We start from the raw sequence: 26,109 nt of genomic DNA, 5'->3' as shown, positions 1-26,109 counted from the left end.
CAGACACTCCAGATTTAGCATAAATTTCTATTTCCTGTGCATAAGTGTATGACTGACTCACGTTTAAAATCTTACACCGGCTATTGATAATTTACAAGAAAAATGGTAGGGATAAGAGGGGAAAAAGCAGAAGGACAGATTAGGGTTATAAAATTCTACACTGCCCAAGGCAACACAATGAAAGCCCAGTCCACCAATAATAACCAAAAATTAGTTTTGCATGCAAAGATGAAATTTAATTCTGGGTACAATACCTTGAACACTTTGCAGCAAGGGGATCTTCATCAAAGTCAACATCTAGGGGACCAATATCAACATCCATGAGGTCTTGTAGCATGTCAAAGTCTTTGTCTTTATCTTTTTCCAAAGATGATGCAGATGGAGCACCTTTGGACGATGAAAACAGCTTTAACATTGCCAAGTATGTTAACTAATGTATGGAAATGGACCAATACACTCAACCAGGCAATTTTAAGGCTGTGCTTTTGTTTTAGATTTATAAAAACTGACAGTACAATTTGTTCTTTAAAATGAATTAAAAAGGACAATTTGTCCTTATAAATCACTCACCTGTAATATCTGGGGTTAAAGGTTCATCTATAGATTCCACAAGTGGAATTACAGGTGGTTGTGGCAGGGAATCATCAGAGTCAGTAACTGATGCTCCTACATCTTCACCCACTGCTCCTTCTTCCATAGTGTCCACAACTACCGGTGACAACAGTTCACCTGTTTCAAGTTTAAGCCAGTTGTAGAAGGTTAAAGCTTTTACACAGAAATAATGAAATACATACTATTCACGCACAAACGACACAAAAATCAACACAAAAGCTGAAAAACATGGACTGAAATTTGAGAAACAAGAAATAAATCAAATCAAATGACATAAAATTTGAAAAAGCAAGTTCACAAGAAGTTGATCAACTTTAATAATGGTTGACACTTATTGATCGACCTGGTGCATACTTCCAATAAAAGTCATTTAAAATAGCATAAGATCACATCAGTTTACCATTACACCTACAGCATTAGTAATCAGGAGATATTGAAATAATTCACTAACATATTCATTTATAGAAAATGATAGGTGTTTGGTTGGCTCAATGGCACAGGAGTCTCACAGATTCAGGGACCTTGATTTGAGCCTGATCTCAGATACTGCTTGTATGGAGTTTGTGATCATAATGGTGTCTAGCAGGTGCTCCAATTTCCTCCTATATCCCAGATATGCTGGTAGATTAATAACTACAGCAAGTTACCCCTTAGTATAGGAAAGTGACAAAAGAATTAAAGGGGAGGTGATGGACATGCCAGAGAGAATAAGCTACCAGGCAGGTGGGGGCAGAGTGCAAGCAGACTGGATAGGAGGAAAAGGAAGAATATTTTAATTATGTGTCCTTTATCCCACATATGATTCTTGCCATGCAAGCAATACCATTACCAAGCCAATATGTTTACTTTCAATTCCACTTGCGCATTAGCTACAGTCTATTTATGAGGGACTTCAGAGCAGTAGAGAGAAGAAAGATGCATGTGGAGGAAAAAAATGATGATAGAGTGAAGGAAAAAAGCCATAATCATGAGCGAGGAGTGAACCCTTTTTTGTAAATTAAAATTGAAAGGGAGCATAAATGACCAGGCAATTTTTTCTTTCCCCCCATTGGGCAAGTTTGGAGAAAGCAAATCTTACAATTCTGATAAGGACATAGTAAACATTGCTAACCTTCTATAAGAAAACAAGTGTTATGTGCAAGAAAAAAAAGTGAGTGTGTGAATAGACAGTTCATGCACATTCACAAGAAGACTTTATGCAATGTTTGAAAACTTATCAGACAAAATAAATCGTTTTTGAGGAAGAAACACTTATGATATAATTTTCCTTGCTTCCTACCTGCCAAGATATCTTGAATCATGCAGGTCAAAGAATATTGTGCCCATGCTCCACCCCAGGAGATATCTCCCCTGTTGAAGTCTGTTCCTACCAGCAGAAGCAGAAGTCTTTCAAGTTGCTGCTCATTAACTATTTCACAAAGATGAATTGTTGGCCTTGTAGCATTTGCAATACGTGCCAGAACCTGCCAAGAAAGTTCAGAGGTTCATTTGTTTCCACTTTTAATGACTACTGCAAAGTCCCCAGTATGCACACCAGTCAAAATACAGATAGTAAATACATTACCTTACTTACATTTTCCATGTCCAACATTAAATCAAGAAAATAAAATAAACATTTAAAATTACAGTTGTCTCAAAAACAGCACATTTGCAACCAAGTTCTTTATTTGTTCTATTTTCACACGTTGGGGAGTCTATCAGCTCAAAATTAGAGCAGAATCTTTCTATCGTGGCAAGAAAATACTATATTTACAAAGGATTGCAGACATGTAGTACTATTTTCAGAAAGTGGCAGGAGATACTATTTCAATTGTTACTGTTAATAAAAAGCTGTTAAACAGTAAGGGATAAAAGAAAGTATAAGGAATTAGGTCACAGATTGGTCATCTTACTGAATAACAATAGGCATGATGAGCTAAATGACTTTTAAAGCAATGCTTTGCCCCTCTTAAATAGCATACCATTTTATTTGGAAATCTCAGACCTTAAAAGAAATACCAAATATAATTGTAGAATTTTGACACTGACAGGATAGTTTAGTCATTAACCATAGCTGAATGATAACTAAACAAAACCAAAATACTTAAGTTTGAAAAAAAAAGTGAACATTTGGGTATATGATTTGGGATGTCACATTACAGTTTGTCAGGCACACCTGAAGTACTACATGCAGTTCTGATCACTACAGGATGTGATTAAACTGGAAAGGGCGCAAAGAAGATGCACAAAGATGTTGCCTGGAATGGAGGCTTGATTTATAAGATATCTTTATGTACATCGAAACACACGGTGAAATGCATCTTTTGCATAGTGTGTTCTGGGGGCAGCCCACAAGTGTCGCCACACTTCCAGTGCCAACATAGCATGCCCACAACTTCCTAACCCATATGTCTTTCGAATGTGGGAGGAAACCAGAGCACCTGGAGGAAACCCACGGAGACACGGGGAGAACATACAAACTCCTTACAGACGGCGGCCGGAATTGAACTCGGGTCACTGGCGCTGTAATGGCGTTACACTAACCGCTACACTAGCATGCCTATCAAGAGCTAGGTCTGTTTTCCCTGAAGGAAAGGAGGCTGAGAAGTGACATGGTAGGAGGTATATAAAATTATGAGAGGCACAGATAAGGTAGATTGCCAGTGTCTGTCTCCCATGATGGGGGTATCTAAAACTAGAGGGCATTGGTTTAAGGGGAGAGGGAGGAGGCTGAAAGGGAATCCGAGGGGTAAATTTTTCACACACAGTAGCTGGTATCTAGAATGAACTGCCAGAGGTAGTGGTGGAGGCAAGAACAGTAACAACATCCAAGAAGCATCTGGACAGGTATTGAATTTGCAGGGCGTTGAGAGAAACGTAATTAATTTAGATAAGTGGGGTTAGTATTGACAGGCATGATAGTTAGCACAGACATTGTGTGCTGAGGAGCCTGTTTCTATGCTGTATCACTCTATGACTATAAGAACATACGGAAATAGGAGCAGTAGTAGGCCATCTGGCCCATCGAGCCTGCTCCACCATTCAATAAGATCATGGCTGATCTGGATATTAGAACATAGAACACTACAGCACACTACAGGCCTTTCGGCCCACAATGCTGTGCCGACATTTTATCCTGCTTTAAGATCTATCTAACCCTTCCCTTCCACATAGCCCCCTATTTTTCTATCATTCATGTGTCTATTTAAGAGTCTCTTAAAGGTCCCTAATGTATCTGCCCCCACAACCTCTGCTGGCAGTGCGTTCCACGCACCCACCACTCTGTGTAAAAAAAACTTACCCCTGACATCCCCCTTATACCTTCCGCCAATCACCTTACAATTATGTCCCCTTGTGTTAGCCATTGTCGCTCTGGCTAGATACAAGGGTAAAAATCTGTTAAATAGCACTACAACAGTCAAATGGTTAAGAGGTTGGAAATTATTTTGTGCAATTTCCTCCGATTCATCTATCATTTACACTTCTATACAGACCTTGCTTTGTTTTTCCACAAGTGCCTAAATAACACAGATTTGCACTTGCACAAATTTATAAGGGTCAAAACAAAAAGCCTTGCACGAACTACATAGAAGCATAGAAAAACTACAGCACAATTCAGGCCCTTCGGCCCAAAAAGCTGTGCCAAATATGTTCCTACCCTAAAAATTACTAGGCTTACCCATAGCCCTCTTATTTTCTTCAGCTCCACGTACCTATCTAACAGTCTCTTGAAAGACCCTATCGTATCCGCCTCCACCACCGTTTCCGGCAGCCCATTCCACGCACTCACCACTCTCCGAGTAAAAAACTTACCCCTGACATCTCCTCTACATCTACTCCCCAGCACCTTAAACCTATGTCCTCTTGTGGCCACCATTTCAGCCCTGGGGAAAAGCCTCTGACTATCTACCCGATCAATACCTCTCATCATCTTACACACCTCTATCAGGTCCCCCCTCATCCTCCGTCTCTCCAAGGAGAAAAGGCCGAGTTCCCTCAGCCTGCTTTCATAAGGCGTGCTCCGGCATTCCAGGCAGCATCCTTGTAAATCTCCTCTGTACCCTCTCTACGGCTTCCACATCTTTCCTGTAGTGAGGCGACCAGAACTGAGCACAATACTCCAACTGAGGTCTGACCAGGGACCTATATAGCTGCAAACAATACCTCTCGGCTCCTAAATTCAATTCCCCAATTGATGAAGGACAATACACCATAAGCCTTCTTAACCACAGAGTCAACCTGGAACTCCAGGTTATTTTTCTGTAGGAGAGGAGTACTGATGCATACACCTACTCTGGCCAGGATCAGAAAACTTAAATGAAGAACAAATGTTAAACAAAAAGTACCTTCATCCACAAAGTTGCACTGTTAAACAGCATTTGAATGTAGATTTTCAGCACATCAGATACTTAGACCAGACACTTTTTACACCATGATTTTTCAACTTTGCAACACTAATAATGAGATAATTTAAACACCCTCAGTTTCAATTCAGTAATGTTAACATAAGTATTTAAGATTGATTTCACCCTGATCACAATGTTGCTATGAACACAGAACAACACTTTCTAAAGCTGCTCCATTAATAACCATTGTCCCACCATACAATCAGAAATTTAATGATAAATATACAAAGCTAAATTTACTTCAATTCATTCCAAGTAATGAAAAGGGAATAAAATGGGATTAGTGTAGTATTAGAGCAAAGAAGCACTCATTTGACCGAAGGGTGTTTTGCCATGCTGAAATGGCTCCTGACTCATAACAAAGCAATCTGTGCCCACCTCCAGCAAGTTTATCTCAGCATTCAAGCATAGACTGATCAAGCAACATTTGTGGCACACTAATGCATCACAACTTCAACCTCCAGCAACAAATCCATGTCATGTTTTTTAAAAATTCTTTTGGTAATCAAATTCCACAGTTTACCTTGCATTAACATTAGGAAAAATGTTTGGACAATGATAAATGGAATAATAAGAGGCTGCAGAAATTGGGATGACGAGTAAATGTAGCCATTTATTTTTATCCCAATATTTAAACTTGACAGAAAAATACGAATACTTGCAAAGTGTTCCAAGCAGCAGCAAGATCAAAGTACTGTTAAATAAATTTCAAGCCAGATTGGAAGAAATGCAAAAAGGGCAAATGGGATCAGAGTACTAATTATTTCCTTAGTTTTCGTAGCAGGTAACCAAATAATAGTTCATGCATAAAAAAAAATGTTGGCATCTGAATTGGATTTACAAGTGACAGCGTTAAGCCGAAAATCCACATCTCTCTGTAGTTAAAATACTTCAGTTTTCTCATTGTTCTACTATCAGTTTTACACTAAGGTTTTTTTTTCCAAAAAAGGAAACTCTGACAGTTCTCTGAAAAACAGAACATATTTGGCACTACTAAAAAAGTATATATTTTTTTTTAGAAAAATTACATTGATCTGAAACTTGCAAGGAAATGCCGGCATTTCTCAGGGCAAGTGCCACCATATTACTGAAAGGCCTGGATAGAGTGAACATGGAGAGGATGTTTCCATTAGTAGGAGAGTCCAGGATCCGAGGGCACAGCCTCAGAATAAAGGGATGTCCCTTTAGAATTGAGATGAGGAAGAATTTCTGCAGCCAGAGGGTGGTTCATCTGTGAAATTCATTGCCACAGAGGGCTGTGGAGGCCAAACCATTAGGTTTATTTAAGCCACAAATTAATAGGTTCTTGATTGGTAAGGGGGTTAAGGGTTACAGAGAGAAGGCAAGAGAATGGGGTTGAAAGAAAAAAAATCATCCACGATTGAATAGCAGAGTAGACTCAATGGGCATAATGGCCTAATTCTGCTCCTATATCTTATATCAGGATTCCCCCATGAATGCGCAAATCTCCAGCTTGCTGGCTGATCTTCACTAGCTATGCAATGTTAGCCTCCATGAGATCAAGGAGTGGAGCATAAATTTTCTGCAGTGTTCCAAGTAGTTAAACTGTGAAATCTGCACAGACCCGCACCAGTTTGGACCATGGCATCAAGATAAGTAACCCATTCATTTGAAGAGGTGGTGGTTGCAAGGAACAATGATCAGAATAACCTAATTGTCAATTTTTACAAAGTAATATTATGTAATACATCTTTTTAATTGTTTGTGCTTTTTGTTTAAAAAAAATCATCCTTCAATTTAAATTGTCTCATTGATTTTTATTTAAACAGTTTCTGAATGTGCACAAAACATCATAAGCAATGAAAGCCCTTCACACTTTTGACCTGCAACAGAGCCTGGAGCATGGCTAAACCAGCAGTTGGATATTTTTTCCAGCAGTTTCATGGGTGGGGTTGTTCTAGCCCAACTGCATGAGAGGATTACATTGCACTCTGCCCTGGACTCTACCCTGCCAGCAAACACGTTCTGGTCTATCAGTTGCCACAGAATTTCAATATAATTGAGGATGTTATTTGAATCATTCTCACAAAAGCTTGCCATTAAACTTTAATTATTCTTAGAATTGTGTAAAGATAACATTTTAGATTTGTAGCCCCTCCCACTCAAATCTTGTCCCATTCCTAGAGGGAGACCTTCAAATAAATAAAAGATTACTTTCTCCAAAAATAGCCTGATTTTTGTTGCTCTGCATTTTTTTGCCCACTCATTTGAGCAGTACCTCAGGGAATCCAATTGTGCTTTGTATTTCCCCACTGCTCTCCCGTTCTCCACCAACAGAACATGCTCATGAAAGGATTTCAGAAAACTGATGCATTATGATCCCAGTACCATTTCTAAGACATCAATTAGCCTAAACTTAATCCACCAACTTCAAGTGCCAGGAAAAGCACTGTGGAAACAATATCCTTAAATTTACCCATAAAAGGATCAGATTACCCTTGCCATTTTGTATGAATTACACAGATTTCCACTTCTTCTCATTTTTAGGCTTTTATAATAAAAGTTAACAGCTGTTCCTACAGTCAACATCTGGTATACTTAAGTATGGTATTTATTTCATAATTTGAACTACAACTAGCAATGCTCAATTACAGAACTTTAAAAGCTATAGAAGATGAGAAAATCAGGTGATCAATACAGAAAAAAGTTACAAGCCCCAAAGAAATGGTAAAAATTACAGGGATTTGCCAGGGGGAAAAATTCCCATTGGTCCATGAATTGACGACTGGAGGGCATACATTAAAACCAGAGTCAAAAAAATGAGAGGTTTAAGAGATAGAGGACCACCAGGAGGGAAAGAGCAAACATCACAAAAAGAAAAATATGAAGTGTCAAAGAATGGGATTAAATAACCCTTTCAGAGAGATGTCACGTGATGAGACAAATTCTCCTGTGCTGTAACTGATTTCTTTATCTCCATCAAATGTTTTAATTTTTGAACATCTACTTTACCATACAAGCAATAAACAATCTGCTAGAGGAACTGAGAGGGTCAAGCAGCTGCTGTGGGGGAGAAAGGAATTTTCAACGTTTCGGGTCGAAACCTTGCTTCAGGACCGAGAGTGAAAAGGAGAGGTGGCTAGTAAAAGAGAGGGAGAGGGGTGAGACGGGAGCCCGAGGTGATTGGTGGACTGAGGAGGGGTGAAAGGTGTCGGGCAGGTTGTACCAGGTAGGGGAGGGGAGAAGGGTGAAGTTCAGAGACAGTGACAGCTGGTTGGAGGCAGAAAGACAAAGGGAGGGGAGAGCAAGCAATACAGCACGGATGCAGGCCCTTCAGTCTAATAAGTCCATGCTGACCATGCTGCCCACCTAGCTAGTCCCAATTCCAGACCATATCCTTCTAAGCCCTGCCCCTCCATGTACCTATCCAACTGCTTCTTAAGTGATACTATTGCACCTGCCTCAACCATTTCCTCTGGCAGCTTATTCCATACTCTGTATACACCACCTTCTGGGTGAAAAAGTTGCCCCTCAGGTCCTTTTTAAATCTTTCCCCTCTCACATTAAGTCTATGCCCACTAGTTTTGGACGCCCCCACCCTGGAGAAAAGACTGTTACCATCCAATCTATGCCTTTCATAATTTTAAACATTTCTATAATGTCACCCCTCATTCTCCTATGCTCTATGGAATAAAGACCTAGCCTGGCCAACCCCTCTCCCTATAACTCAGGCCCTCTAGTCCAGGCAACATTCTCATAAATCTTTTCTGCATTCTTCCCAGTTTCACCAAGTCTTTCCTATAACTGTACATAGTGCTCCAAGTGCAGCCTCACCAACGACTTACACAACTGCAACATAATGCCCCAACTCCTATACTCAGTGCCCTGACTGAAGGCCAGCATGTTAAACACCCTTTTTCACCACACTGTCTACCTGTGATACCGCTTTCAAACGAACTATGCACTTGTACTCCTAGGTCCCATGTTTCATTACACTCCCTAGTGCCCTACAGTTCATAATAGAAGTCCCATCCTGCTAAAGTCCAAATAGACAACACCCACTGCCCTACTTTCATCTACATTTTTGGTTACCTCTTCAAAAGAACTCTCAAAGGTTCGTCAAGCACAACTCTCCATGCACAAAGCCATGCTGACTCCTCCTAATCAGACTCCATCTATCCAAATGCTGGCAGATCCTGTCCCTCAGACTTCCCTCCAGTAACTTCCCCACCACTGATGTCAGGCTGACCGGCCTGTAGTTCCCTGGCTTGTCCTTGCTACCCTTCTTAAACAACAGAACAACAATGGCCACCTTTCAGTCTTCAGGAACTTTACTAGTGGCTTCTTCTCTTGCCTTCCACAAAATCTGAGGATGCACTCGGTCAGGACCTGGGGATTTATCCACCTTAATGCGCTGCAAGGCCGCAAATACCTCCTCCTTGGTAATATGAATGTCCTCCAAAATATCTCACTGGTTTCCCTTATTTCTTGAGCAACCATGATTTTCTCCTCAGTAACCACAGAGGAAAACTATTCATTAAAAATCCCACTTATCTCCTGCAGCTTGAGACATAGGCAGCCTTGCTAATCTATAAAGGGATATTCTCTCTCTGTAGCCACCCTTTTACTCTCATTATAGCTGTGGAACCTCGAGATTTTCCTTAACCTTGCCTGCCAGATCCGTCCACCTCATACCATTTCATGCCCTCCTGATTTCCCTCAAATGTTCTCTTAATTTTCTTCTATTATGATCGAGGGATTTACTCATCTCCAACCTCCCAGACCAATGTATGCTTCCTTCTTTTTCTTGACCAGAGCCTCAATCTCTCTCATCAGCCAAGGTTCCTTAAACTTGCCAGGTTTACCATTGACCCTAACAGGAACATGCTGCTCCTGGACTCTAGATATCACACTCTTAAAAGCCTCCCACTTGGTATTCTTTCAGTTCCCATCAAACAAACTCACCCAATCAACTTCTGCTAGATCCTGCCTAATTCCCCCAAAATTAGCCCTACTCCAGTTTAGGACCCTAACCTCTGGACCTGTCCTATCCTTTTCCATCACCATCTTTAATAGAATATGGTCACTGGAGCCGAAGTGCACCCTGACTGCCACTTCAGTTGCTTGCCCTGCCTCAGAGAAGGTCCAGTATTATACCCTCCCGAGTAGGGCCCTCAATATATAGACTCAGGAGACTTTTCCTGGACACATTTCACAAATTCCACCCCATCTGGGCCCTTAACACTCTGGGTGGCCCAGTCAATACTGGGGAAATTAAATCTCCCACTAATACAACTCTATTATTCTTACAATTATGAGCAATTCCTCTACACACCTGCTCCTCAAGTTCCTAATGACCAGTGGAGGGGGGGGTGGGGGGCCTATAATACAGCCCTAATAGATCCTCCCCTTGTTTCTAAGTTCTACCCAATATGGCCTCATTGGACGATCCCCCTAGAATATCCTCTGAGCACTGCTGTTATTTCCTCCCTTATCAAAAAGGCAACACCCTCTCCTCACTTACCTGTACCTCTGTCATGCCTGAAGCATCTGTATCCTGGAACATTGAGCTGCCAGTCCTGCTCTTCTCTCAGCCATGTTTCAGTTACAGCTATAACATCCCACTCCTCAGAGCCAATCCATGCTCTGAGTTCGTCCGCCTTACCCATTAACCCTCATGCATTGAAATAAATGCAGTTTAACTGAGTATTCCTTTCCTTCCCTTCAGTGTGCCCCTGGCTATCCTGATTACTAAACTTTAAACTTGCTCTTGCTGGCTACTGCTTCATCTCATAACTTGCAGATGGACTGAAGTGGGGGGGAGAGGGGAGTCTGAAGGTTGGAGACAGCTGCTGGAGGGTGATAAGCAGGAACACAAAGGGCTACCAGTGCTGGAATCTGATAAGGAGGTGATAATTGGGAACCTTTAGGGGTGAGGTTACTTATCATTCCTTTTATTTACCAGATTCAGGCACTAGTAGCCCTTTGTGTTCTTGCTTATCACCCTCCACGCAACTGTCTCCACCTTCATCCTCCCCTTCCCCCAGCTTGCTCTATCTGCCTCTGTACTTCTCTCTTTTTGTCCATCTCCATCTATCATCCACCTACCACTATCTTCCAACACCATCCCCCTCTTCCCAGTGCAACCTGCCCGTCATCTTTCACCCATTCTCAGTCCACCAATCACCTTGGGCTCCCATCTCACCACTCCCCCTCTCCTCTTTATACTGGCAACCTCCCCTCAGTCCTAATGCAGGACTTCAACCCAAAGCATTGACAATTCCTTCCCCCACCTCCACCCCTCCCCCACCCCACAGATGCTGCTCAGCCCACTTGAGTTCCTCCAGCAGATTGTTTGATGCTCCAGATACCAGTATCTACAGTCTCATGTCTTCACTTTACTACATGAACAATGGCACTGTGTTAAGGGTAGCCAAGTGTAGGTTTAACCAAGATGAAGATTTAAGCATTGAGCATAAGACCATAAGACATAGGAGCAGAATTAGGCCATTTGGCCCATCGTCTGCTCCGCCATTCAATCATGGCTGGTTTATTTCTCTCTCTCAACCCCATTCTCCTAGCAACTTTTGATGCCCTTACTAATTGAACCTATCAATCTCTGCTTTAAATATACGCAATGACTTGGCCTCCACAGCCGTCTGTGGCAATGAATTCCACAGATTCACCACCATCCAGATAAATAAATTTCTCCTCATCTTGTTTCTAGAGGGACGTCCTTCCTTTCTGAGGCTGTGCCCTCTGGTCCTAGACTCTCCCACTACTGGAAATATCCTCTCCATGTCCACGGGGGATACAACCTACCACGGGAAAGCCACAGTGACCAGGTCTCTGGCACTGAGCCTGGTTGTGTGGCGCAGAAGGGAAGGGAGAGAAGGGGAAAACGGTAGTGATAGGGGATTCAACAGTAAGGAGGGCAGACAGGAGATTCTGTGGACGTGAAAGAGACTCCCAGATGGTATGTTGCCTTTCGGGTGCCAGGGTCAAGGATGTCTCGGATCAGGTCCACAGCATTCTGAAGGGGGAGGGCGAACAGCCAGAGGTCATGCGACATATTGGTACCAATGACATAGGTAGGAAAAGAGATGAGGTCTTGAAGAGGGAATATAGGGAGTTAGGTAGGAAGCTGAAAAGCAGGACCGCAGGGGTAGTAATCTCTGGATTGCTGCCTGTGCCACATGCCAGTAAGAATAGGTTGATTTGGCAGATGAATGCTTGGATGAGGAGTTGGTACAGGGGGTAGGGTTTCAGATTCGATGATCATTGAGATCTCTTCTGGGAAAGGCATGACCTGTACAAAAGGGACAGATTACACCTGAACTGGAGGGGGACCAATATTCTTGGGGGCAGGTTTGCTAGAGCTGTTGGGGAGGGTTTAAACTAGTTCGGCAGGGGAATGGGAACCCAAACAATAGGTCAGAGGTTGGTGCATTTAGTGTATAAGTACATGCAGCATGTAAAAAGAATGTGAAGAAGGATAGGCAGATGAAAGGGCAAAATTGCAGTCAGTTGGATGGGCTAAAGTCTGTCTACTTTAACGCGAGAAGCATCAGGAACAAGAGTAATGAACTTAGAGCATGGGTAAGTACACGGAACGACGACGTGGTGGCCATTACAGAGACTTTACTGTTACAAAAGTGCAGGAATGGCTGCTGGATGTTTCGGGGTTTAGATGTTTCAAAAGGGACAGGGACGGAGGTAAAAGAGGTGGGGGAGTGGCTTTGCTGATCAGGGACAGTGTCACAGCTGTTGAAAGGGAGGACATCCTGGAGGGATCATCTACTGAGTCAGTGTGGGTAGAAGTCAGAAACAGGAGGGGAGCGATCACTCTATTGGGAGTATTCTACAGACCCTCCAATAGCAGCAGAGACACTGAGGAGCACATCGAGAGGCAGATTTTGGAGAGGTGCAAAAATAACAGGGTTGTTATTATGGGTAATTTCAACTTCTCTAATATTGATTGGCACCACCTTAGTGTAAAGGGAACAGATGGGGCAGAATTTGTTAGGTGTGTGTCCAGGAAGGATTCCTGACACAGTATGTGGACAGGCCAACTGGAGGAGAGGCCATACTGGATCTGGTGCTAGGCAATGAGCCTGATAAGGTTTCATATCTCTCTATGGGAGAGCATTTTGGAGACCGTGACCATAACTCCTTGACCTTTACCATAGCCTTGGCAAGGGATAGGAGCAGACGATATGGGAAAGTATTTAACTGGGGGAGGGGGAAATTATGATGCTATTCAGAAGGAACTTGGGATCATAAGTTGGGAACAGATGTTCTTGGGACCCTCTGGACCCTCTCCAATGCCTGCACATCCTTCCTTAGATATGGGACCCAAAACTGCTCACAATACTCCAAATGTAGTCTGACCAACACCTTATTAAAGCCTCAGCATTACATTCTTGCTTTTATATTCTAGTCCTCTTGAAATGAATGCTGACATTGCATTTGCTTTCTTTACCACCGACTCAACCTGCAAATTAACATTTTAACATTTTGGGAATCCTGCACTAGGACTCCCAAGTCCCTTTGCACCTCTAATTTCTGATTTCACTCCCCATTTAGAAAATAGTCTACACCTTTATTCCTTCTTCCAAAGGACTGAATACCAATTGTGTAACAGCAGAATCTCTCTAGTCATTTTCTTTTGGCATTTACAAATCCAAGGAAGTAGTTGCAGGAACATTTTCATTTCAGCAGCCAAGGGCATACATATGCACTCACCTTGCAGACAAACAGCAAAAGATCTGCATGACAAGTAAAATCCATGGACAGAAGAAACAGTGCAAGCTTCTGCACCACAGCAATGCACCGATCATGGGACAAAGTAAATGGAAGTGGTTCCACCTCTGGGGAGTCTTTCGTTGAGGATGATTCTGAATCTATGGTAGTGCGAGGCCACTCTGCAGTCCGGCGCAGCCGAATAAGGTCTTTGAAGTGCTGGTGTGGGATAGAAGTTTGGATAAAATGCTATTAACTTTTCAACTAAAATCGGACGAACTGAATTTACACATGCAAGTAACATTCTAAAAATTTAAAACAAAAATCTCACTGTTCACTAGGAGAAAAAAACTCTACCATTAAGCATTGCATTAATACAGCATATCTGGGAGAGTTAGGAGCTGGGCCTCTTGCCCTTGGAGCAAGACTCATCAGGAGCTTGGCTCTAGGGCCCTCAGTAGTTTTTGGAGGCAGAGAAAGTAACAACTCTGTTGCTCTTTCAAGCTCTGCTACCAGAATCCAAACTGCAAATCTGCATTCGGAAAATCGCTAATTTAATTTACAAACAAAGATGTTACTTCTGAAAACAAAAGATTTTCAGATTGTTGCACACTTTGAAAATGCATCTGTCTAAAGGCCAACTATTTTGGTAACACTTAGTGACTTGAAAAGTTAAAACATCTTAATTAACAGTGGCAATTGGCAAATAAACTAATAATAATCACACTTTTTTTAAATAATCAATGTTTCTCCCATCCATCTCCAATTTCCTCTCTGATCTCAGCTGCCCCTTTACTCTTGATTTCACGACCACTAAATTCTTGGGTGGCCAACTTTCTTTTCCGGTAGAAGTTTCCTCAACTCCAGTGGTTTTCATCCCATCAAAACTCTTTAAAATACTGCTTTGATCCAACATCCCCTTCCACAAGATTCCCAATCAGTTGTCACATCCTAACCACATTTGAATTTTACCAAAGCAATGAAATGCCCCTAACCAAAGTTCAAACATTATTGTTTGCAACTGTTGTTTTACCTTCCTTGTACTATGGAATTCTTTCATACCTCAACTATACTATTTTCACCTCATTCCTTTCCCCTATTCAATTAAGAGGGAACTTGTTGATTCATCCCCAAGACTAGCTTTTGTGTCCCTCCCTGCCACATATCTTCAGAGCAGCCCAAGAATCCAAGCTCAACCACCTCATCTACCTCAGTACCTGCCAGCTCTTGGCAACATCCCTCACTGAGATGGAATCAGTTTCACCCAGATAGACTGATGTCACCCAGCTTTATCATTGTGTTCCAACTTTCTCAAATATTCCACCTCATCTGACATCCAACCTTCAAATGGACCACAATCAAAACCATACAAAGATAGAAGTCAGTCAGTCACTGGTTTCTGCCCATGTCACAAATTCTGCATTGTTGCTGACTTCATACCCCTCCCTGGGCAGAGGGGCATATTCAGTGTCCAATCCTGTATTCTCGCCTAATGCCCATCTCATCCAATCTCAGACAGTCACTCTTGGACTTGCATGATTCCAATGTTTTCCTGGGTTTCCTCTGCCCTCTTCCCACTACTTGCCAAAACAGCAACATACATGTGCCTAATATAGTCTCATGTTGCACTCTAACTCCTACAGCATCTAGTTTAATGGTCTTATTTTCACATCACCTTATTTTCACACTTCAGACCCTATAAACTATCCTCTCCGTGCTGCCCTCCATCTATATCCTGTGCACCCCTACCTAAACATAGGTATTGTTTACTATTCCCATCTGCCCTCCCCACCTCCCTCACTTGATTTCATGCTCCACCTTCCTTTCCTATCAGATTCCATCCTTCACCCTTTTTTTCACCTCCACCTATCATCTCCCAGCTTCTGTCACTATTTCCACTCTCCCCTCCTCCACCTGCCTATCACCCCTTCTGACCTGGGTCAACCTATCACTTGCCAGCTCTTGCTCCACCCCTTTCCTCCACCCTTTAGTACTGGCTGTCTCCCCTCTATCTTTCAGTCCAGATGAAGGGTCTCGATACGAAACATCGACTGTCCATTTTCCTCCATAAATGCTGCCTGACCCAATGAGTTCCTCCAGCGTCCTGTGTGTGTTGCCCTAGATTCCAATCTGCAGTCTCTTGTGTCTCCTACCTAAACATAGGCTACTAAAGAAACAGTAATCTGGACTCCAAATTCTGGACTTTCCCTCCTCCATCTTAACCTCTCCCAATCCTCTCCTCACACAAGAACTTCTGTAATAGTGACAGCTTTGTTAATTCTTTCCTCAGTTTGATTTTGATGAAGGAATAACTACAAGGCCCCTTGAACCCACTTTATTTTTATATATGAAGATCATGGCAGGATCCTACCCCATCCTCATACCCTCCAGTTACCAGTGTTCAAAATATTATTTTTTCCCACCTTGAATATGCTTACCATGTAGCAATCCACCAGGGTAGCAAACTCCAAAGATTTACAATTCCCTGCCTAAAAGAATTCTCATCTAACTGGCTGGCCTATTCTCCCGAGATCCAGTTCCAAACCTCTTGCAGCAGAAAGCAGCCTCTCAGCATTCACTCAGCCAATCCCTTCTGGTATCTCCTGTGTCTCAATGAGCTCACACCTCCTAATTCTTCTAAACTCCACTACGTATAGGCCCATTTGATTCATTCCTTTTCACAGGAAAATGTCTTCATCCATGAATTGAATTTACAGAGCGCTGTCTTAATGCAACAAAGTAAGTATGAAGACCACTTTACCATATACTATTATACCATTTGCTTTCCCAATTCATGGCTTCATCTCTACATATGCCAAGATTCTTTTTAGACCAACATTTTCTAGCTTTTGGTCATTTTTTCTTCCTATCAAGTTGCATAAATCTCACATTTTCCCCACATTATACTCCATCTTCTTGCCTACTCACTCACACTATCTCCATCCCTTTGCAAACTCAGCATCTTCCTCACAACTCACCTTCCAATTATCCTAGCTTTCTATTAGCAGCAAACTTGGATACATTGCACTGCCTTTTCATGTTGTTACTATATAGCATGAATAGCCAAGGCCCCAGGACTACTCCCACTAGTAACAGTAGATCTGTGAACCACAGTAGCATGATTTTCTATGTTAAAAAAATGCTATATTGATGCAATTTGTTCCTGCAAATAAAAATATTCTTGTCCTGATCTGGACCAATAGTACTGCAACCATTTGAAACACTTAAGCTATAGAACAAAAACAGACGTCATACCTTTGACGTAGCTTGCTTTAGTTTTGCCTGTTCTACCAAAAGTTTATATGAGGATCCTTTGCTGCTCTGGATCTTCTCTTTCTCTATTTGCTCAACTAACGCCTTTTGTTTTGCTTTTAACAAATTGAGTTGCTGCAAAAAAGGTTAAATTAGTTGTCAGTTTGATATGTATACATACCCCAAAACACATGCTAACTTACAGCATATCCTTAAACACCCTGACTTTTCACAAAGGAATCTGATGTATTTGCCTCTTTCCCTCCCCTCCAAACTTGCTCCTCATACTATACTTTATCTCTGTAACACTGACAAAAACCTAACTAAGAATACCTGGAAGGCAACCTACTCAAAGATTTTTGCAAATGTATCTCTTGATGCACCTTGTGCACGCCTAGAATAATCATCTTCCTCAATGCCCCTCCCTGATTCCAAGTCCACTTAAGAAATGATGAACTCTCATAGGTTTATGACAGGTAAAAACTATAGCCCAACACTTACCGCAGCACAGCAGAGGCTACCTAACTAAGATCACGTCTGGATAACACTACATAATAGGCAAATTGAAAACAGCAAAACTCATTTTGAGCATTTTCCCAAACCACAATTTCTCCCAATTGGGGGGGGGGGGGGGGGGGGAGGGAGAAAAAGAGGGGGAAAAAGGGAGGGTGGGGAGGGAGAGCAACCCATTAATGGTGCATATATTCAGTAATTGCCTCAGTAACTTAGATTTTGTGAAAAAGCTCATTACCTTATTATTTGCCAAAGCTGGAATAAAGAGGCAAGTATAAAATCTATATAAAAATCTAAACAAAATTCATCATCAGCTGCTGAAATGTACCTGTTTGTGGTGTATTAGCTGCTTTCGAATTTTTCTCGAATACAGCCGGTCAAGACTGCTGCTCCCTTTGGTAGATCTGCCTGAACACTGCGACTGAAGATTGTTATTGATGAAACTCCATTGGTTTCCTATAGAAAAGGAAATCCCAGTCCTTTATAACACTGATGATGAGCTGAATTTATGTTTGAATTCAAAAATTTAAGCCCAAGGGAAATACATTTTTCAGCATTACTCAGTAAATACACAATTTTCTGGTGCAGTGTATTTGTACACCGTTATTGCACTACTCCAGAAGGGTACAATGCTACTTTGTCTTTTCATTAACTGCCATGTCTTCTTTTCTATGCATTCTGTACTGTGAATTAATTTGCCAAACAACTGGAAAAATGCATGCATGTCATTTTCTATCAATTGAACTGGTGGACATCAAGATGGCAGCATAAGTTTATAAAACTTACTTTCATATTTTCTCATTTCATTGGAAACCATTAAACCCATCAGATCTATGCTTCCCATTGGTTCCATTCCTCTACTTACTTCTCTGTAATTTATTCTCTTACATGCCCATCAATTCCCCCCCCCCCAACTCTCCTGCCATTGCCCTACATTGGAGGCAATTTACAGCAGCCAATTAATCTTTAGGACACAAGAGAAAAACAGAGCACCCAGGACAACCCTTGTGATCACAGGGAGAAAATGCAAATTTCCACACAGACAGCATCCGAGGTTAGGATTAAACCTGGAAATGCAAGGCAGCAGCACTAACTGCTGCACCACCATGCCACCCTTTACAATGGATTAGTGTTGTGAATGCTAATCTATTCATAAAAAGAAAATTAACCGGCAAATTAAACACATAGGAAATTTGCAATGAGGAATACCCATCAGAATCCGTTCTCTATCTTTGCTGTTTAATGGCTTTTTGGCCGCAGCCACTTCATCTTCAACACTTGCAACGTAGTCCAGCAGCCGAGAAACTAGCATCACAACCCAACTGACCATTGGGATATCCAATACGCCTGCAGGATTGAAAAAGGGAAGATTAGACATCACAGCGATACTGTGGAGCATCAAGCTGTCTACACCTTTAAAAGCTTGAAGACAAGATACTTAAAGGTTCTGGCTCGAAAAGCACAAATTGGAATTTTCATTAAACAGTAAAAGCACAAGCATTTTAAATCCTAAATTGTTTTAAAACACGTTCTACAATTAATTGCAAGAACAACAGAGTTCCATAACCACTGTGGGATTAAAAGCATGCAATTCCACCCAACACCAGCAACACAATTCTCAAGGAACCAGGAATGGGCAATAAATGTAGCCTTGCCAGAGATATCCACATCACAATCTATTTAAAGAAACCAGCATGGATTTTATGGAAAGAATAAATGGTCAAAGGTAGTTTTGAAACAGCAATTTCACTCCAGGTTATCACTCCATACTGGACAAACACAAATTCTGCTCATAAATTAATTATAGCTTCATTACTCATATTTAGATATAAATACATCATTACCCTCTGTGCGTCTGTAAGTTGTTATCTGTGGCTGCAGCGACGACAATAAGTTATCCAAAAGATTCAGTAAACCTTCCAAGACCCCACTATTACCAAGTGACCGTTGACCAAAGCAGGAAAGTAACATGAAAACCCTGAAACAAAAGAGATAGTGACAAAAAATGCGTTAAATTTTGAGCTCTTGCAAACAGGAAATGTACAGTTTCCTACACAACATTTTGACACAGTAATTACAGATATAGTAGGGGTTCTTGATCTTCACTTTGTCACAACTATAGACATTTTTAAACAGCAACAATGTCTGAACTATGCCCAGGGTGCACTCTAAGATTTCAAATACCAGAGAAATGTGTGCTTTACCAATAAAGCATATTTAAAGTAAGGTTTCACATATACAAGAGTTTGGGTAATTAAATGCTGGCCATTTCATTCAAATCTACTTATATGGATGCAAACAACTCAATGATGATGTTTATACAGACCACCAACCTGTCTTGTGGAAAAATAAGATGTTGCTCAGAGTTATAAAGTTCTTGTAAAACATTGGACAAGAATTGCCCCCACCACCTCTCTCCACCACACAGTTGCACAAGGAGCAAGCCAGCATGCAGACGTATTTTGGGGGTACCACTAATGCACAGGTGTTTAAACAGCTCTTCACAGGCCTGTGCATGAAATGTGCTTTGAAGAATTGCTGGCACAGCATGACCTGCAAGAATTTAAACATACCATTAGTGAAAAGATAAATAACATCAGTGAATTGAAGTCTTATGTCAATAGGGGGCACAGGATGCACCAACAGAATTCATTTTTTTTAAAAATTTAACTAAAAGATGGACAGGAAGCAGCAGGTTACTTGAATTAACTAACTCATGGAGCACCAAGAGCAAATTGTTTACATTTTTACATTCCAGTCATGCCAAGAGTGTCAACAGACAATATCTAAAAGAACTGCAGTGTTCTCAAGTTAGTGAATGGAGTTCCAAATATCAAAATCATTCCAAACACAAATTTTTAAATCCCCACCACCCTGATTTGCTTAGTAAAAGTAATGTGCACAATGTTTCAATGTTCTTAGACTTCATAAAAGTTTATAAGCAGACTTATATGGGACAACCCTTATAATCCTAGCCCCTCCAAGCTGCCCTTGTAAAACAATCCACCCATTACAGTAAATCTTCTCTGAATTGCTTCCAATGCATTAATATCTTTCCTTAGATAAGGAGACTAATACTGTACAAACTTCAGATGTGGTCTCACCATTGCTCTGTAGCATAACCCCTCTGTTTTTGTATTCAGTTCCCCCAGCATTCAGTGATGACATTCTGTCAGCTTTCCTCATTGCCAGCTATACCCATATATTAGCTGTTGGCAAATCATACCAAGACACCAAATCCCTCTACAATCTACAGTTCTACAGTAATTCTCCATTTCGATTATATCCTTCCTGTTTATTTTTCCTGCCAAAATTTTCCCACATTATGCTCAATTTGCCAGTTCTCTACCTGCTCTCTTAACCTACCTAGAGTAAATGGTATAGGGCCCTGGAAAGTATTGTAGAACAGAGGGACCTAGTAGTACAGGTACAAAGTTCCCTGAAAGTGGAGACAGATAGACATGGTGGTGAAAGCAGTGTTTGGCACATGTGCCGTTATACATCGAGTACTAGAGTGCAGCTGTACAAGCTGACACCACACTTTGGATACTATGTGCAGTTCTGATCGCCTGGGTACAGGAAGGATGTTATTAAGTCGGAAAGGGTACAGAAAAGATTCATGAGAATATTACCAGGACTGGAGGGCTCCAGCTATAAGGAGAGACTGGATAGGCTGGAACTTTTTTTCTCCCTAGAACACAGGAGGCTGAGGGGTGACCTTATAGAGGTTTAGAACAATCATGAGGGGCATAGATAAGGTAAATGGTCAATCTTTTTCCCAAGCAGGGAATCTAAAACTAGAGCACATAGGTTTAAAGTGAGAGGGAAAAAAAAACTTAAAAGGGACCCAAGGGGCAACCTTTTCCACACAAGAGGGTGGTAAAACATCTAAAAGACATTTAGTCAGCCACATGAATACAAAAGGCTCACCGGAATATGGACCAAACACAGGGGAATGGGACTTGCTCAAGTACACAACTTGGTCAGCATGGACAAGTGGGCCAAAGGGCCCGTTTCCATGCTGTATAACTCTATGACTGAGACTACGTGCTTCTGTAACTTTCTTATGTCCTCTTCACAACTTACGTTCCTACCAAGTTTAATATCATTAGAAAATTTAACAACCATACCTTGGTGCCATCAAAGTCTGATGTTAAGCTAACTGGTCTGTAGTTTCCTGCTTTCTGTCCTCCCCACATTTTGAACAATATTTGTTATTTTTCCCCCAATCAGTTATCGATGACCGTAACATCATGACACAGCTGTGGCAGCAAAATTGGTGAATACACTTTCCAGCAATTTCATGCTGCCAATTCACCAAATTATTCCATCCAACAGCGACACAGCTTCAGGGTCTTTATGTTGTGTTTTTCCCTTATTTTCTGGAACTTTTCATCACTAACTTTCTAATGTACAGGGTGGATATTAAATGCACAATTCAATTATGTCATAATTGGGAATTTTTCAACTGCTTTAGAATTGAAAAGGGACTGTAAAACTTAAATTGTAATCAATCGGTACTTTAATGACAAATGTTATGAACTAGGTTACTATTGGTGAATGTCCCTTTAAGATAGAGCATAGTGGTGTATGTGTGTGTCTTGGCGTGGTTACGACAACAGAAGATAAAGGACGTAATGACGTTTTTGAAGCAGACAGTTGGGAGGGGGGAGGCCTGCTAGTCTCTATTGATGGATGAGAAACAATAACTGTGCCTGTCACTACAATCCACGTATGGATTTTCGGAGTAATCCGGTGGAGTCCACTTTGTCATTAACCTGCAGAGGGAAACAGGTATTTGTGTGGACGGCCACGTCTCGGATGCCTTTCGGGGTGGCAGATACTTCAGAACAAAGCAGTGGAGTTCACTTTGTTGTTGACCTGTAGAAGGAAACAAGTATTTGTGTGGACGGCCACGATTCGAGAGCCTTTCGGGGTGAGGAAGATGCAGTGAAGTGGTCACTGCTAAGTAAACACTGAGGTGTCGTTTGGGTTCCATTGTGGAACATTTGGATTTCGTAATTACTCTTTACATCTACGTTTTGTCTTCAGTCAACGGTGGTTGTTGAAGAAGCCTTTGCTCACGTTTCACCTTATGGCTTGCTGAACTGAACCTTAAGAACCATTCCTGGACTTGGAGTTTGGGAGTTTGCCACACACACACTACAAGTTTAGTTTTTGGGGTTAATGTTTAAGATTTAACATTTTTACTTCTAACATTCTAACATTTTTACTTTTATTTTTCTTATTATCATAAGTTTTTCTTATTATCATAAGTAGTTATTAATAAAGTAGTTTTTAACACTGATACATGACTCGGTGTGTTCCTTTTGTTGCTAGTTCGTAACACAAATGAGATAATAAAGTGTGCCTTGTGCCACTGAGTCACAACCACTAATGAAGATACATTGCATACTACCAATGATAAAATGTTGGATCTGCCTACACCAAAAGAAAATCAATTTTTGTGTCTTGAACTTCAGAGGTAACCCACAATATTAAAACAAATTGCATCTATCTCAAAAATTTTAACCAAATGCCCTCATTCTCAGCTGAGATTTTGTTAAAGATCAAACTTCACTTACCACCTGCTAACTAGCTTACAGCAAAGTTGATAACAGATTTTGAGGAAAAAGATTTTCTTAACAGAAGATGACTTTTAAATAAAGGTGTATTGAATAAACAACTATTTGGTTGGAACATCTGACTAATTTACACTTCATAGAACAGTAGATGTTGTGTTGAACTATACGAACACCTCCTCCATGATCAATCTAACCCTTCCTTCCTGCACAGCCAACTCTCCATTTTTCTTACTTCCATGTGCCTAAGAGCCTTTTAAATGTCCCCATTGTATCAGCCTCTACAACCACCACCGGCAGTGCGTTCCAGGCACCCACCACTCTCTGTGTGAAGAACCTACCTTTGACATCTCTCCTGAACATTCCTCCTCTGACCTTAAATGGACGTCCTTTGGTATTTGCTATTACTGTCCTGGGGAAAAGGTACTGGTTGTCCACTCTATCTATGCCCCTCAATTTTATACACATCTATCAAGTTGCCTCACATCCTGCATCACTCCAAAGACAAAAGTTCTAGTTCGCTCAACCTTTCCTCATAAGACATGTTCTCTAATCCAGGCAGCATCCTGGTAAATCTCCTCTGCACCTTCTCTAAAGCTTCATCTCAATTTGAACACTCAAAAGCCCAGATAACCAGACTTAAGAACAGCTTCTCCCCCACTACCATCAGACTTCTGAACCAATCACCTCTTTCACATCCCCTTCCTGGTGGAGCTGCCACATTCTCGGACTCCTAATTCTACCTCTCTCGATTATTCCATTATTGTCACTTCAGCACTTCTTTTTGCACTATCAGATAGCACTGCTATTTTTGCACCATTGTTGTTTTGCGCTCGTCACTGTATTTATTAATACCATGTATACTCACACTGTGATAGTCACACAAGCAAGGAATTTCATTGTTCCCTTGCATATATGACAATAAGCTAACAATCAATGTTATTTAAGACTAGTACTCATTATGTTTTTCTCCACAATACCCACCACCCTCACCTACTGAATGCCAACATTTCATTTACATTGACTTCAAAGAACTTAATGGAATTGAACTGGTATTGTTGAGGGAGCCACAGTAATACTTTCCTAGATAGTCACTTAACCCACTTATGACCACTGTACACAAGCACTTTAAGGGAAGAAAGACACTAACCACTGGATGAATGTAAAAGACTCAGTAATGTATCCAGAAGGTATCGGATAATGGTGCGCAGCTGCTCTGTGGAAGAATTCTGAATCAATTCTTTTGAATCATACGTCTCTGGCAGTGTCTTCCTGTTGGATCCAAGAGCCACTCTGAGGCGCTGCACAGCGTGATGAGCCAGGTTTAGTTGAAGCTGCAGCTGGATGCAGTCTTGATATGCTGAGAAGACTTTACCATCCTCCTCAACTGCTTTGTCTGGTTTCCGTAGGAAGTACTGAGCATTGTTGGCACTGTTTAGTGGAGGAAGGTCAATATTCTGCAACAATGTTTCCAATCTATGGCAAGCAAGGTTATATCTGTCAAAGAAATTACAGCAGATAAATAGATCAAATACACATGGTCATAATTCATACAGTCCAGATGCAATTAGACAGAATTTTGTTTAATTTTTGTTTGTCTTTTCATTTCCTCTCATTAATGTCATCTTCCCTTACAGACTGTAAAACAAGGCTACCATCAATACTACAGTAAAACCCCGATAATCCAACACATTCAGGACTTTGGTGGGGCCAATTTAGCAAACTTTCCAGACTATTGGATGTTACTCATTAATATTCCAACACATTTTTAATTCACCATTTTAGATATTACACAGTATTACAATAAATTTCCTTGGGATGCAAGCGAGTCAGCAGGGAAAGCAGGAACCATTACCTGGTGAGCTAAATACCAAGACATTTGGATTCCCGAATGGTCGGACAGTGGGTTACCTGTCGGAACTTTACTGCATTTTCAGGTTGATGAACCAGGAAAATTGCATTAAATCCATTGTATTAAACCACTAGGATGATCTTTTCAAAGGCCACTACCATTTCCCCCATCACCCCACTCCCTCATTCTTACTCATGCTGGGTAACCCTATGGTACTTCACCCAGGGATCTATCTTCAGGAATCAATGACTACACAGGGTGAATTACAATAACTGATCTTAATCCTACCAGTAGTCAATATTCATTATTATACACCAGCAGTCATAAAGTAAACATGGGAGGATAATCGTGACTGCCATCAGCACACACAAATGGATTAGTGTAAAAGATTTGCACAACCAGAGTGCCATTACAGAGCTCATGAGTAGCAACTTCTTGCTTGTACATTACCCATTCAGGGATAGCACTAAAACCTCACAAAGAAAACATTTAATTCAGTTTATTAATACCTCAATTTTAGCAGAACTTTCCATTTTGTCCTTCCTAAAGGAATAAATCTGCAAGTTTGAGAGAGCAGAGGAATGGAGCAACTGGATTTTATCAAGGGTTTTGTACAGTGCTATGAAATCTGCTATTTCATTAATTCAGGTTCGCAGACCCTATTGTATTGATTCAGAGTTATACAGCATGGAAACAGGCCCTTTGGTCCAACAGACCTATGCCAACCAAGATGCCCACCTACACCCATCCTCCTTGTCTGCATTTGGCCAACTATCCCTCTAAATCTTTCTTGTCCATGTGCCTATGCAAATGTCTTTTAAATGTTGAAACTGTACCTGCCTCTACCACCTCCCCTGGCAGCTTGTTCTATATAATGTGGAGGGGATGTTTCCAGTAGTGGGAGAGTCTAGGACCAGAGCGCACAGCCTCAGAATAAAAGGATGTCCCATTAGAACTGAGATGAGGAGGAATTTCTTTAGCCAGAGGGTGGTGAATCTGTGGAATTCATTGCCACAGACAGCTGTGGAGGCCAAGTCATTGGGTATATTTAAAGCGGAAGTTGATAGGTTCTTGATTAGTAAGGGTGTCAAAAGTTACAGGGAGAAGGCAGGAGAATGGGGTTGAGAAGGAAAAATAAATCAGCCATGATCGAATGGTGGAGCAGACTCGATCAGCTGAATGGCCTAATTCTTATGGTCTTATAACCACC

The 26,109-nt window shown here is 41.3% G+C and overlaps 1 protein-coding gene across 1 annotated transcript in view; it reads right to left on the bottom strand.

The window, feature by feature from the left end:
- birc6 (baculoviral IAP repeat containing 6) overlaps nucleotides 1-26,109 on the bottom strand; it is a 229,007-nt gene that overhangs the window by 132,990 nt on the left and 69,908 nt on the right. Inside the window, exons 29-38 of the mRNA XM_052011344.1 lie at nucleotides 24,198-24,544; nucleotides 19,799-20,018; nucleotides 19,310-19,443; nucleotides 18,675-18,812; nucleotides 17,794-17,921; nucleotides 16,956-17,087; nucleotides 13,704-13,919; nucleotides 1,892-2,075; nucleotides 571-729; nucleotides 262-387 (exon numbers count right to left, since the gene is read on the bottom strand). Of these exons, the coding sequence (XP_051867304.1) occupies nucleotides 262-387; nucleotides 571-729; nucleotides 1,892-2,075; nucleotides 13,704-13,919; nucleotides 16,956-17,087; nucleotides 17,794-17,921; nucleotides 18,675-18,812; nucleotides 19,310-19,443; nucleotides 19,799-20,018; nucleotides 24,198-24,544 (1,784 nt within the window). The remainder of the gene's footprint in view (nucleotides 1-261; nucleotides 388-570; nucleotides 730-1,891; nucleotides 2,076-13,703; nucleotides 13,920-16,955; nucleotides 17,088-17,793; nucleotides 17,922-18,674; nucleotides 18,813-19,309; nucleotides 19,444-19,798; nucleotides 20,019-24,197; nucleotides 24,545-26,109) is intronic.

Source organism: Pristis pectinata, chromosome 3 (assembly GCF_009764475.1).
Source record: "Pristis pectinata isolate sPriPec2 chromosome 3, sPriPec2.1.pri, whole genome shotgun sequence".
Lineage (NCBI taxonomy): Eukaryota > Metazoa > Chordata > Chondrichthyes > Rhinopristiformes > Pristidae > Pristis > Pristis pectinata.
The sequence above is the reverse complement of the archived record's forward strand: the minus strand, read 5'-3'. Positions and strand labels throughout refer to the sequence as shown.